This window comes from Ambystoma mexicanum, chromosome 7q, assembly GCF_040938575.1.
Source record: "Ambystoma mexicanum isolate Mex_15411 chromosome 7q, UKY_AmexF1_1, whole genome shotgun sequence".
Classification (NCBI taxonomy): Eukaryota; Metazoa; Chordata; class Amphibia; order Caudata; family Ambystomatidae; genus Ambystoma; species Ambystoma mexicanum.
Genome location: NC_090941.1, coordinates 1,157,026,062 through 1,157,041,764, shown reverse-complemented (window position 1 = coordinate 1,157,041,764; position 15,703 = coordinate 1,157,026,062). Strand labels below are relative to the sequence as shown.

At 52.6% G+C, this 15,703-nt stretch overlaps 1 protein-coding gene across 2 annotated transcripts in view; it reads left to right on the top strand.

Annotated features, from left to right (window-relative positions):
• The first annotated feature begins 2,707 nt into the window (after nt 1-2,707).
• Nucleotides 2,708-15,703, top strand: part of LOC138528288 (pepsin A-like) — a 76,259-nt gene continuing 63,263 nt past the window's right edge. For both annotated transcript variants that reach the window (XM_069639750.1, XM_069639751.1), the window contains exons 1-2: nt 2,708-2,760; nt 6,326-6,482. In XM_069639750.1, the coding sequence (XP_069495851.1) occupies nt 2,708-2,760; nt 6,326-6,482 (210 nt within the window). The remainder of the gene's footprint in view (nt 2,761-6,325; nt 6,483-15,703) is intronic.

Below are 15,703 nucleotides of genomic sequence, written 5' to 3'. Positions count from 1 at the left end.
GGGTGTGACGGGAGGGGGGGCTGATCGGGAAGTGGGGGCGGTCCACGGTGGTCAAATCCGATAAGCTCTGGTGGAGTCGGTGTACTCATGCTTAGTACGAGCTTTTAGGTGGAATTTGGGAGGGCTATGTAATTGCGGTTTTAGATTCAGTGGGGGCACACTTTTAGGCTCACTTCCAAGTTCGATTTGCACAGGGATGATATTAGATTATTAGGTGCACATCTAGATTTGACTGCACATAGAGGTGATATTAGGCTATTAGGTACTATTAGGTAGACTTCTAGATTCAACTGTGCACAGAGATTATATTAGGCTAGAACTAGGTACCATTAGGAATATTTTTACATTCAACTGTATACAGAGATGGTATTAGGTTTACCTCTAGGTTCAATTTTGTATAGATGGGATATTCGACTATTGGACAACTAGGTGCAGTTCTAAATTCAACTTTCACAGCAAGTCTAATGGGCACATTTTTAAATTCAACTTTCAATGAGAGGCTATTGGGCACACGTTAAATTCAACTTTCACAGCGAGGCTATTTGGCGCACTTCTAAATTCAACTTCTAGTGCACGTCTAAATTCAACTATCACAGAGAGTCTATTGGGCACACTTTAAATTCAATTTTCACAGTGAGGCTATTGGGCACACTTTAAGTTCAACTTTCATGGAGAGGCTATTGGGCGCGCATCTACATTCAACTTCAAATGCACTTTTAAATTCAACTTTCACAGAGAGGCTATTGGGCACACTTCCAAATTCAACTTCAAATGCACTTTTAAATTCAACTTTCACGGAGAGGCTATTGGGCATACATCTGAAATGTTGAGTATAGAGAGGTAGGGTAGTATGGCGAGAAGTAATTGCTTCTGTCCCTGCCCTTTCCACACTTACTTGTTGGTGGCTTCTTGCTTTTCCTGCTGATACCTGCAGATACGACCTGGAGCCGTCACTGTGGGGGCCATCCTTTGCCTTGGGGTCCTTAGCCGATGGGGCTGCCGGGCAGGGGCTGCCCTGGGGAGGTTGGCTATGAATGGAAGTCCCCTTGATGTGACCAATGGGAGGGGTGTGGGCGGGAGGCGGGAAGGGCCGGGGAATAAGGAAATGGATGTGGGGAGAGATTGGGAGGCGGATGGGCTACCAAGGGGGCAGGGGGACCACGGATGCCACCGGGAAGGGTGGTTAGGATACTAAATGCACGCGGCTGCACTCACCTGGCTCTGGAGGGAGTGGGACCAGGAAGAGGGCGCGGGGTGGGGAAGGGAAAGCAAACGGGGGATTGAGGGGGCTGGGGGGCCTTGAAAAGTTTTTAGAGAGGGCCCGGAGGGGCTACTCGGACGCTACAGGTGCGTAGGACACTCACCGGCAGTCAGAGGGCAAAGATGGGTGCACTGTTTCTGCGGGCCGTTAGGCCAACACAACACGGTCCAGAGGACCAATCGGAGTGGGGTGGGCGGGTCAGGAGGCGGGAGTCAGCGGGACCAGGAAGAGGGCCTGGGGTGGGGAAGGAAAAGCAAACGGGAGATCGAGGGGCCTGGGGGGCCTTGAAAAGTTTTTAGAGAGAGCCCGGAGGGGCTACTCGAGCGCTACAGGTGCACAGGACGCTCACCGGCAGTCAGATGGCAAAGATGGGCGCACTGTTTCTGCGGGCCGTTAGGCCAACACAACACGGTCCAGAGGACCAATCGGAGGGGGTGGGCGGGTCGGGAGGCGGGAGGGAGTGGGATTAGGAAGAGGGCGCGGGGTGGGGAAGGGAAAGCAAACGGGGGATTGAGGGGACTGGGGGGCCTTGAAAAGTTTTTAGAGAGGAGGAGGAGGAGACCACCCTTCCAACACACCCCCTTACATTTCGACCAATTTTCAAATGCATCACTGAGATCTTTTTTGCTTTGCACCCCTGTTCCATCTTGTACTGTTAGCTATTCAGACCCCCCCCCAGGTTCACACACGCACCCCTTACGCCCAGGACAGATCCACTTTCTGGACTTCAGGAATAGAATTTCACTTTGGGATTTAGTGACTATTTTACATGTTATAGTTGTTTCTGGAGGAAGTAACTTATCTATTCAAGCTTCACGAGCTTGGAGAGAGGCGACCACTGATCCAGCAGCCATTTGCAGTCTGATTCATGTAGAGTGCTATACAGTCCTCTGCTCTCTTCTCTGTTATCAACATGTGGGTAGACATAGGAAGACCATACATGTAGGCAAACACATCACTAAGTCCATGTTGACACATGTACCATCTAACTAGGGGAATTTCCCTAATTCAGCTTTCTCTCCTCACCCCTCACTCATGTCCACCTGGAGTCCTTCCCTCACTACCCTCCATTACCTGATGGCCTAGTACATTGCAGGCCTTTCCTTGGTATTTTGTGATAGTGACTCTTGGAATCCACAATTCTGTTATGATTGGCACGCATTTATTCTATCTAATCTAATGATTATTTCTTAAGAAACAACAATAGGGAAGGTGATTAGGTCTTGTCCAAACCTAGAGAGATTAGTTACATGGAAAAAGTTCTTTCAAAAATCTTGGACTAGATCCTGCTGTCATATCGCAATTTCAAGGTCCTTACCGGCTGCGAAGGTTGCCTGACGGAGGAGAGATGGAACCGTATAAAAAAGGCTGCCACCTTTCCTGGGCACAGCGCGGGTGCTCAGCTTTACAACAGAGTTCTTGAGTGTTTGGGCAGAAAAGAGAACCATGAAGTGGCTGCTGCTTCTCGGGCTGGTGGCCCTGTCCGAGTGCCTGGTCAAGTGAGTCTGTTTGATCTATTGCAGCCTTTCAGGGACCCATGCGGCTAAAGCCGGAATATTCCCAAGCCCAGTGGACATACAAGGGGTGTTCAGAGGTGCAGATGGGAGGGAGGGGACTAAGAAAGAGGGAACCGCAATTTGCTTTATTTCTGTCTGCAGGAATAGGGGGCAGTACAGTGTCGCTGTTGGCCAGTTCTGCACAGCTGGCGGGGGAGAGTTCCAAATGCCAAGGCAATGCAGGGCCCCACAGGAGAGGGGCCTTAGTCTCTGCCTTTCTTTCGACCTTGCTGTCCTTATCCTGAGGAGTGCAGGACTGCATAGCGATGGCTCATGCGGGGCTTTGCAAGTCTGTATTGCTATGCATTACTCATTCTGAAGGAGTGCAAGTCTAACATCCATGCCGCCCACACTGTGAGCTATGGAATCTATGCTCAGAACTGTGTTGCAATCCTGCATCGTGGCAGGCGATGCAGTACAGCCTTGGGCATCGGACTGTCACATATACATCTGATATTCTTTTGGGCAGGCGTTGCTGGAAGAAGATCTCATTACTGCCTGTTCAGTTGGAAGAAAAGTCAAAACTGTGTTGACCCACAATTCCTGTTGCTTCTATTCCTACTAAATCAAGTAGTCCTATAAAAGCTCCTGCTCCACACACCCCCGACCATCCAAAAGGATGTTCACAGCTGAGTCCAGTTTCTAACAACCCTCACATCCCCAGACCTCACCAATCTTGCTCAGGTTCCCACACAGCCTGGCAAAAAAGACCTGTGTTTTGCCCCAAGCGCCACAAAGGTATTCAGGAGTTCTCCCTACTTGCAAGCCCATCTCCGGCCATTTTTATTTCAAATTCCTTCTCTGATCTGGTCTCCAATGTGCACCTATGAGAGCAGGCAAGGTCTTCCTGCTCCCAGCAGGTCATCACGAAAGAGAATTCCAGCACCTGCTCTAGGCGTACCAGGCTTCTGGTAGATCACATGCCCTGGCACATATTTGAGCAACACACAAATCTTTCCCTGGCAAATTTCACAAAAATTGGCTGCGGCCTCCATATACTTCAGAAGGAAAAATTAGACATCCTGTGTTCATGCCCAGCGAATGTCCAGCCTACTACCAATTTTCTACCTTGTCACAAAGATGGCATGCTCAGTAACAGTGACTGAATATAACTAAGTGCCTGCCTCCTACTCAAGTCTATGATTGTGTCTTCTCTGCTAGTATTGTACCTCATCACCAGTGATGTCTTGCTCACTTGCTCACCTTACAATCTCATGCCTTCCTCCAACCAATTCTGGGATGTTCTTCCCCCTTCTAGACACTTACTGGCAGGAAATGTCACGTGTGTGCGGTCTGTCATGCAGTGTGGTCCAGGAATGCACTACTGCATTGCCAGTCACAAAATACTGACCTCTGCGATTTCAATTTCCAACCTCTACCTCAGCTAAATCCTATTGCATTGTTCTACCTGTCTCTTAATAAAATACAATTTACATTTTCTAACTCTCCCTCAATTAAATCGTATTTAATGTCCTACAGCTCAATCAAACTCATTTCTTTTCATATTTCTCCTAACTGCTCCACCAACCTAACCTCCTGCGCTGCATAGTAGACTTGTCATGAACTTCAACCATGTGGCCATTTTATCTAACCTATGAGGCCGAACTCATCATGAAAACTGTGCATGACCTTTCGAAGAAAGGTCTGGACACTTTTGTTCACTTGAATATCCAGAATTTCGGGTGACTTGGGATTTGGCCAAATGCGTTTGCCCAGATATAGTATTGACATTGGACTGTACTCTGAGAGAGATGCAAGCCGGAACTGTACAGCCATTCCATACTCTGGACAAAGCACATTCAAACAAGGCAATGTCAGGCTTATCAGTTCAGGCTTCCCTTTCCTCCTGCTAGAAATACCATTTCAAACAAGTTATTTTAGCCTTGAAACGGTTTCAGGGAACCAATGACAAGTTAGAAGAGACAGGTGTCATTTGGATGAGGTCCAGGTAACATAGATACAGAGGATACATAGAGCAGAGTGTTGAGGGAATGAGAAGGCGTCCTTCAGACTACTTGCAAATCTGGCGAAGAGGGGCGTCGTCCACAGTGCAGGTCTCTGAACAGTGAGGGTACTTCGACCACTCTGGTAAGAGCGGGGGTGGTGGGGGGGGGGGAGAGAGAGAGAGAGAGAGACAGAGAGAGAGAGAGAGAGAGAGAGAGAGGAGAGAGAGAGAGAGAGAGAGAGAGACACAGAGAGAGAGAGAGAGAGAGAGAGGGAGGGAGAGAGAGAGACAGAGAGAGAGAGAGAGAGGAGAGAGAGAGAGACAGAGAGAGAGAGAGAGAGACAGAGAGAGAGAGAGAGAGGAGAGAGAGAGAGAGAGAGAGACTCAGAGGTATCTCTCTCTCTTTCATAATTCCACACATAAGTGTTTTTTAGAAGTATTTTCGTATTTGATTTGTGTTTATTGAGCATAGCATAAAATGTTCTGAACAAAAACACTTTAAAAGGCCACAGAAGGACATCAGGTAATAATGTCCCCATACATAATGTCCCCATACATAATGTCCCCAACATAATGTCCCCATACATAATGTCCCCATACATAATGTCCCCAACATAATGTCCCCAACATAATGTCCCCATACATAATGTCCCCAACATAATGTCCCCAACATAATGTCCCCATACATAATGTCCCCCTAATAATGTCCCCATACATAATGTCCCCATACATAAAGTCCCCAACATAATGTCCCCATACATAATGTCCCCATACATAATGTCCCCAACATAATGTCCCCAACATAATGTCCCCATACATAATGTCGCAGGGAAAAGCCATTGGTGATATTATTAAGTATGGTGACTTTATGAATGGGGACGGAATGCGGGGATGTCAATGGAATAATGTCTCTGCAAAAAGCATACACGTTTTTGACAGTAGACATTTTTGCGGGGACATTATTACATGGAACCAAAGGAAGATGGTTTTCTCTACTTTTCAAATAAGGGATGGAATAGAAACCACAAGGAACTAGATGGTGAGCTATGACACTACAAGGCTAACAATGGCAGACGCTAAGGGGAGAGGGCGGGGTACCAAGAACCGGTGTAAGAGATATGGGGGGGGAGGTGTGAAAACCCAGAACAAGTCCAGGGAAGTGGTAAAATGCAGGGGCAGGAGCACTCAGAACAGCCAGTGGGCGGGGGGTTGTAAGGGGTATAGAGAACCACACAGAGCGAGAAGGTCCAGGGTGTCATGGTACCACATGGTTGACAGTGGGAGTAGCCCAGCGCCATTTTGTCAGTGGTTCCTGGGGAAAGGTGAGACGGCAGCGAGCCTAGCGAACAGGCTTACAGGTGGTGCCCTCTTCCTTGCACCTTTCATCATGGTAGAGGCGACGTGCGCTCACCCAATCTGTCCCCATCGACCCCATCATAGTGGTGCTCTCCGCCGGAGTGGAGACTGTGCTCTTTTTCTCTCGTGTTGATGATGCATTCTTTCTTAAACACATCGGTGTGAAGGTCACTCAGTCTGTCACATGCTCTGCCCTTTGCTTCCTAGGGTCCCCCTGAAACAAGCCAAGACTCTGAGGGATCACCTGAGAGAAACTGGCAAGCTGAAGGAGTTCCTCGAGACCTACAAAGTGGATCCGGGCAGCAAATTCTTCCCCAGACTGGCTGCTCAGATGTCCACTGAGCCGATGACCAACTACATGGATGTGAGTGTCCACTTACCCTGCAGGATAGGGAACGGGCGAGGGCGCCGGTGCCACCCAATCTAACTTGGGCTCCTTACCGAAAGTGCACAAGGAGCACCATGTGCCATTATGCAACAACCGACGCAGCTTCCGTAAGGAGCATCAAGGGATAGAGCCATGGCAATCACGCGCCGGCTCTTCCCACTCGATGTGTTATGTCATGGAAATGTGGGCTGTGGTGAAATGAGGATGGGCAGATGGTCCTCTACTCAGAAAGCGTGTGCATTGTGTATGGACAATTACTCCAGAGCCCTCTGCACATTCAAAGAGAAATGCTGACGAGGCAGGTGTTGGAACCCTATGCACAGTGAGCCTCAGGGAGATGCTGACAGGACAGGTATTGCAACCCTATGCACAGTGAGGCCCAGGGAGATGCTGACAGGACAGGTATTGCAACCCTATGCACAGTGAGCCTCAGGGAGATGCTGACTGGACAGATATTGCAACCCAATGCACAGTGAGACCCAGGGAGATGCTGACAGGACAGGTATTGCAACCCTATGCACAGTGAGCCTCAGGGAGATGCTGACAGGACAGGTATTGCAACCCTATGCACAGTGAGCCTCAGGGAGATGCTGGCTGGACAGGTATTGCAACCCTATGCACAGTGAGCCCCAGGGAGATGCTGACAGGACAGGTACTGCAACCCTATGCACAGTGAGCCCCAGGGAGATGCTGACAGGACAGGTATTGCAACCCTATGCACAGTGAGCCTCAGGGAGATGCTGGCTGGACAGGTATTGCAACCCTATGCACAGTGAGCCCCAGGGAGATGCTGTCAGGACAGGTACTGCAACCCTATGCACAGTGAGCCCCAGGGAGATGCTGACAGGACAGGTATTTCAACCCTATGCACAGTGAGCCTCAGGGAGATGCTGACAGGACAGGTATTGCAACCCTAATCACAGTCAGCCCCAGGGAGATGCTGACAGGACAGGTATTGCAACCTTAATCACAGTCGGCCCCAGGGAGATGCTGGCAGGAAAGGTATTGCAACCCTATGCACAGTGAGCCTCAGGGAGATGCTGACTGGACAGGTATTGCAACCCTATGCACAGAGAGGGCCAGGGAGATGCTGACAGGACAGGTGCTGCAACCCTATGCACAGTGAGCCTCAGGGAGATGCTGACTGGACAGGTATTGCAACCCTATGCACAGTGAGCCTCAGGGAGATGCTGACTGGACAGGTATTGCAACCCTATGCACAGTGAGCCCCAGAGAGATGCTGACAGGACAGGTACTGCAACCCTATGCACAGTGAGCCTCAGGGAGATGCTGACTGGACAGGTATTGCAACCCTATGCACAGTGAGCCCCAGGGAGATGCTGTCAGGACAGGTACTGCAGCCCTATGCACAGTGAGCCCCAGGGAGATGCTGACAGGACAGGTATTGCAACCCTATGCACAGTGAGCCCCAGGGAGATGCTGACAGGACAGGTATTGCAACCCTAATCACAGTCAGCCCCAGGGAGATGCTGACAGGACAGGTATTGCAACCTTAATCACAGTCAGCCCCAGGGAGATGCTGGCAGGACAGGTATTGCAACCCTATGCACAGTGAGCCTCAGGGAGATGCTGACAGGACAGGTATTGCAACCCTATGCACAGAGAGGGCCAGGGAGATGCTGACAGGACAGGTGCTGCAACCCTATGCACAGTGAGCCTCAGGGAGATGCTGACTGGACAGGTATTGCAACCCTATGCACAGTGAGCCTCAGGGAGATGCTGACAGGACAGGTATTGCAACCCTATGCCCAGTGAGCCTCAGGGAGATGCTGACAGGACAGGTATTGAAACCCTATGCAGAGTGAGCCTCAGGGGGATGCTGACTGGACAGGTATTGCAACCCTATGCACAGTGAGCCTCAGGGAGATGCTGACTGGACAGGTATTGCAACCCTATGCACAGTGAGCCTCAGGAGATGCGGACTGGACAGGTATTGCAACCCTATGCAAAGTGAGGCACAGGGAGATGCTGACTGGACAGGTACTGCAACCCTATGCACAGTGAGGCCCAGGGAGATGCTGACTGGACAGGTACTGCAACCCTATGCACAGTGAGGCCCAGGGAGATGCTGACTGGACAGGTACTGCAACCCTATGCACAGTGAGGCCCAGGGAGATGCTGACGGGTTAGGTACTGCAACACTATGCACAGTGAGGCCCAGGGAGATGCTGACTGGACAGGTACTGCAACCCTATGCACAGTGAGGCCCAGGGAGATGCTGACGGGACAGGTACTGCAACCCTATGCACAGTGAGGCCCAGGGAGATGCTGACTGGACAGGTACTGCAATCCTATGCACAGTGAGGCCCAGGGAGATGCTGACTGGACCGGTATTGCAACCCTATGCACAGTGAGCCTCAGGGAGATGTTGACGGGACAGGTATTGCAACCCTATGCAAAGTGAGCTCCAGGGAGATGCTGACTGGACAGGTATTGCAACCCTATGCACAGTGAGCCTCAGGAGATGCGGACTGGACAGGTATTGCAACCTTATGCACAGTGAGGCACAGGGAGATGCTGACTGGACAGGTACTGCAACATTATGCACAGTGAGGCCCAGGGAGATGCTGACTGGACAGGTATTGCAACCCTATGCACAGTGAGCCTCAGGGAGATGCTGACTGGACAGGTATTGCAACCCTATGCACAGTGAGCCTCAGGAGATGCGGACTGGACAGGTATTGCAACCCTATGCACAGTGAGGCACAGGGAGATGCTGACTGGAAAGGTGCTGCAACCATATGCACAGTGAGGCCCTGGGAGATACTGACTGGACAGGTACTGCAACCCTATGCACAGTGAGGCCCAGGGAGATGCTGACTGGACAGGTACTGCAACCCTATGCACAGTGAGGCCCAGGGAGATGCTGATGGGACAGGTACTGCAACCCTATGCACAGTGAGGCCCAGGGAGATGCTGACTGGACAGGTATTGCAACCCTATGCACAGTGAGCCTCAGGGAGATGTTGACGGGACAGGTATTGCAACCCTATGCAAAGTGAGCCCCAGGGAGATGCTGACGGGACAGCTACTGCAACCCTATGCACAGTGAGGCCCAGGGAGATGAGGATGGGACAGGTATTGCAACCCTATGAACAGTGAGGCCCAGGGAGATGCTGACTGGACAGGTACTGCAACCCTATGCACAGTGAGGCCCAGGGAGATGCTGACTGGACAGGTATTACAACCCTATGCACAGTGAGCCTCAGGGAGATGCTGACAGGACACATACTGCAACCCTATGCACAGTGAGGCCCAGGGAGATGCTTACAGGACAGATATTGCAACCCTATGCACTGTGAGGCCCAGGGAGATGCTGACGGGACAGGTATTGCAACCCTATGCACAGTGAGGCCCAGGGAGATGCTGACGGGACAGGTACTGCAACCCTATGCACAGTGAGCCTCAGGGAGATGTTGACGGGACAGGTACTGCAACCCTATGTATGGTGAGGCCCAGGGAGATGCTGACTGGACAGGTATTGCAACCCTATGCACAGTGAGCCTCAGGGAGATGTTGACGGGACAGGTATTGCAACCCTATGCAAAGTGAGCCCCAGGGAGATGCTGACGGGACCGTTACTGCAACCCTATGCACAGTGAGCCCCAGGGAGATGAGGATGGGACAGGTATTGGAACCCTATGCAGAGTGAGCCCCAGGGAGATGCTGACTGGACAGGTATTGCAACCCTATGCACAGTGAGCCTCAGGGAGATACTGACAGGGCACGTACTGCAACCCTATGCACAGTGAGGACCAGGGAGATGCTTACAGGACAGGTATTGCAACTCTATGAACAGTGAGCCTCAGGGAGATGCTGACTGGACAGGTATTGCAACCCTATGCACAGTGAGCCTCAGGGAGATGCTGACAGGACACATACTGCAACCCTATGCACAGTGAGCCCCAGGAATATGCTCACAGGACAGGTATTGCAACCCTATGAACAGTGAGCCTCAGGGAGATGCTGACTGGACAGGTATTGCAACCCTATGCACAGTGAGCCTCAGGGAGATGCTGACAGGACAGGTATTGCAACCCTATGCACAGTGAGGCCCAGGGAGATGCTGACTGGACAGGTATTGCAACCCTATGTACAGTGAGCCTCAGGGAGATGTTGACGGGACAGGTATTGCAAACCTATGCACAGTGAGCCCCAGGGAGATGCTGAAGGGACAGGTATAAGAACCCTATGCACAGGGAGGCCCAGGGAGATGCTGACAGACAGGTATTGCAACCCTAAGCACAGTGAGCACCAGGGAGATGCTGGCGGGACATATATTGGAACCCTATGCACAGTGAGCCCCAGGGAGATGCTGACGGGACAGTATTGGAACCCTATGCACAGTGAGGCCCAGGGAGATGCTGAGGGGACAGGTATTGGAACTCTATGCACAGTGAGCCCCAGGGAGATGCTGACAGGGCAGGTATTGCAACCCTATGCACAATCAGCCCCAGGGAGAAGCTGGTGGGACAGGTATTGCAACCCTATGCACGGTGAGCCCCAGGGAGATGCTGACAGGACAGGTATTGCAACCCTATGCACAGTGAGTCCCAGGGAGATGCTGGTGGGACAGGTATTGGAACCCTATACACAGTGAGCCTCAGGGAGATGCTGACGGGACTGGTATTGGGACCCTATGCACAGTGAGCCCCAGGGAGATGCTGACAGGGCAGGTATTGCAACCCTATGCACAATCAGCCCCAGGGAGATGCTGACAGGGCAGGTATTGCAACCCTATGCACAATCAGCCCCAGGAAGATGCTGACGGGACAGGTATTGCAACCCTATGCACAGTGAGCACCAGGGAGATGTGGATGCGACAGGTATTGGAACCCTATGCACAGTGAGCCCCAGGGAGATGCTGACAGGGCAGGTATTGCAACCCTATGCACAATCAGCCCCAGGGAGATGCTTGTGGGACAGGTATTGCAACCCTATGCACAGTGAGGCCCAGGGATATGTTGACAGGACAAGTATTGGAAACCTATGCAGAGTGAGGCCCAGGGAGATGCTGACAGGGCAGGTATTGCAACCCTATGCACAGTGAGGCCCAGGGAGATGCTGACGGGACAGGTATTGCAACCCTATGCAGAGTGAGCCCCAGGGTGATGCTGACTGGACAGGTACTGCAACCGTATGCACAGTGAGGCCCAGGGAGATGCTGACGGGACAGGTACTGCAACCCTAGGCACAGTGAGGCCCAGGGAGATGCTGACTGTACAGGTGCTGCAACCATATGCACAGTGAGGCCCAGGGAGATGCTGACTGGACAGGTACTGCAACCCTATGCACAGTGAGGCCCAGGGAGATGCTGTCTGGCCATGTACTGCAACCCTATGCACAGTGAGGCCCAGGGAGATGCTGACTGGACAAGTACTACAACCCTATGCACAGTGAGGCCCAGGGAGATGCTGACTGGACAGGTATTGCAACCCTATGCACATTGAGCCTCAGGGAGATGTTGACGGGACAGGTATTGCAACCCTATGCAAAGTGAGCCCCAGGGAGATGCTGACGGGACAGCTACTGCAACCTATGCACAGTGAGCCCCAGGGAGATGAGGATGGGACAGGTATTGCAACCCTATGCACAGTGAGGCCCAGGGAGATGCTTACAGGACAGGTATTGCAACCCTATGCACTTTGAGCCCCAGGGAGATGCTGACGGGACAGGTATTGCAACCCTATGAACAGTGAGGCCCAGGGAGATGCTGACAGGACACATACTGCAACCCTATGCACAGTGAGGCCCAGGGAGATGCTTAGAGGACAGGTATTGCAACCCTATGCACTGTGAGGCCCAGGGAGATGCTGACGGGACAGGTATTGCAACCCTATGCACAGTGAGGCCCAGGGAGATGCTGACGGGACAGGTACTGCAACCCTATGCACAGTGAGGCCCAGGGAGATGCTGACTGGACAGGTACTGCAACCCTATGCACAGTGAGCTTCAGGGGTACGCTGACGGGACAGGTATTGCAACCCTATGCACAGTGAGCACCAGGGAGATGTGGATGGGACAGGTATTGGAACTCTATGCACAGTGAGCCCCAGGGAGATGCTGACAGGGCAGGTATTGCAACCCTATGCACAATCAGCCCCAGGGAGATGCTGGTGGGACAGGTATTGCAACCCTATGCACGGTGAGCCCCAGGGAGATGCTGACAGGACAGGTATTGCAACCCTATGCACAGTGAGGCCCAGGGAGATGCTGGTGGGACAGGTATTGCAACCCTATGCACAGTGAGCCCCAGGGACATGTTTACAGGACAGGTATTGGAACCCTATGCACAGTGAGCCCCAGGGAGATGCTGACAGGGCAGGTATTGCAACCCTATGCACAATCAGCCCCAGGGAGATGCTGGTGGGACAGGTATTGCAACCCAATGCAGAGTGAGGCCCAGGGAGATGCTGACGGGACAGGAATTGCAACCCTATGCAGAGTGAGGCCCAGGGAGATGCTGACTGGACAGGTACTGCAACCCTATGCACAGTGAGGCCCAGGGAGATGCTGACTGGACAGGTATTGCAACCCTATGCACAGTGAGCCTCAGGGAGATGTTGACGGGACAGGTATTGCAACCGTATGCACAGTGAGCCCCAGGGAGATGCTGACGGGACAGCTACTGCAACCTATGCACAGTGAGCCCCAGGGAGATGAGGATGGGACAGGGGACAGGTATTGAAACCCTATGAACAGTGAGGCCCAGGGAGATGCTGACAGGACACATACTGCAACCCTATGCACAGTGAGGCCCAGGGAGATGCTGACGGGACAGGTATTGCAACCCTATGCACAGTGAGGCCCAGGGAGATGTTGACGGGACAGGTACTGCAACCCTATGCACAGTGAGGCCCAGGGAGATGCTGACTGGACAGGTACTGCAACCCTATGCACAGTGAGCTTCAGGGGTATGCTGACGGGACAGGTATTGCAACCCTATGCACAGTGAGCACCAGGGAGATGTGGATGGGACAGGTATTGGAACTCTATGCACAGTGAGCCCCAGGGAGATGTTGACAGGGCAGGTATTGCAACCCTATGAACAATCAGCCCCAGGGAGATGCTGGTGGGACAGGTATTGCAACCCTATGCACGGTGAGCCCCAGGGATATGTTGACAGGACAGGTATTGGAACCCTATGCACAGTGAGCAACAGGGAGATGCTGACAGGGCAGGTATTGCAACCCTGTGCACAATCAGACCCAGGGAGAAGCTGGTGGGACAGGTATTGCAACCCTATGCACAGTGAGCCCCAGGGAGATGCTGACGGGACAGGTATTGCAACCCTATGCACAGTGAGGCCCAGGGAGATGCTGACTGGACAGGTATTGCAACCCTATGCAGAGTGAGCCCCAGGGAGATGCTGACAGGACAGGTATTGCAACCCTATACACAGTGAGCCTCAGGGAGATGCTGACAGGACAGGTATTGCAACCCTATGCACAATCAGCCCCAGGGAGATGCTGGTGGGACAGGTATTGCAACCCTATGCACGGTGAGCCCCAGGGAGATGCTGACAGGACAGGTATTGCAACCCTATGCACAGTGAGGCCCAGGGAGATGCTGGTGGGACAGGTATTGCAACCCTATGCACAGTGAGCCCCAGGGATATGTTTACAGGACAGGTATTGGAACCCTATGCACAGTGAGCCCCAGGGAGATGCTGACAGGGCAGGTATTGCAACCCTATGCACAATCAGCACCAGGGAGATGCTGGTGGGACAGGTATTGCAACCCAATGCAGAGTGAGCCCGAGGGAGATGCTGACGGGACAGGAATTGCAACCCTATGCAGAGTGAGGCCCAGGGAGATGCTGACTGGACAGGTACTGCAACCCTATGCACAGTGAGGCCCAGGGAGATGCTGACTGGACAGGTATTGCAACCCTATGCACCGTGAGCGTCAGGGAGATGTTGACGGGACAGGTATTGCAACCGTATGCACAGTGAGCCCCAGGGAGATGCTGACGGGACAGGTATTGCAACCCTATGCACAGTGAGCCCCAGGGAGATGAGGATGGGACAGGTATTGAAACCCTATGAACAGTGAGGCCCAGGGAGATGCTGACAGGACACATACTGCAACCCTATGCACAGTGAGGCCCAGGGAGATGCTGACGGGACAGGTATTGCAACCCTATGCACAGTGAGGCCCAGGGAGATGCTGACGGGACAGGTACTGCAACCCTATGCACAGTGAGGCCCAGGGAGATGCTGACTGGACAGGTACTGCAACCCTATGCACAGTGAGCTTCAGGGGTATGCTGACGGGACAGGTATTGCAACCCTATGCACAGTGAGCACCAGGGAGATGTGGATGGGACAGGTATTGGAACTCTATGCACAGTGAGCCCCAGGGAGATGTTGACAGGGCAGGTATTGCAACCCTATGAACAATCAGCCCCAGGGAGATGCTGGTGGGACAGGTATTGCAACCCTATGCACGGTGAGCCCCAGGGTTATGTTGACAGGACAGGTATTGGAACCCTATGCACAGTGAGCAACAGGGAGATGCTGACAGGGCAGGTATTGCAACCCTGTGCACAATCAGACCCAGGGAGAAGCTGGTGGGACAGGTATTGCAACCCTATGCACAGTGAGCCCCAGGGAGATGCTGACGGGACAGGTATTGCAACCCTATGCACAGTGAGCCCCAGGGATATGTTTACAGGACAGGTATTGGAACCCTATGCACAGTGAGCCCCAGGGAGATGCTGACAGGGCAGGTATTGCAACCCTATGCACAATCAGCCCCAGGGAGATGCTGGTGGGACAGGTATTGCAACCCTATGCAGAGTGAGCCCGAGGGAGATGCTGACGGGACAGGAATTGCAACCCTATGCAGAGTGAGGCCCAGGGAGATGCTGACGGGGCAGGTATTGGAACCCTATGCACAGTGAGCCTCAGGGAGATGCTGACGGGACAGGTATTGCAACCCTATGCACAGTGAGCTCCAGGGAGATGCTGACAGGACAGGTATTGCAACCCTATGCCCAGTGAGGCCCAGGGAGATGCTGACGGGACAGGTATTGCAACCCTATGCAGAGTGAGCCCCAGGGTGATGCTGACGGGACAGGTATTGCAACCCTATGCAGAGTGAGCCCCAGGGATATGCTGACAGGGCAGGTATTGGAACCCTATGCACAGTGAGCCTCAGGGAGATGCTGGTGG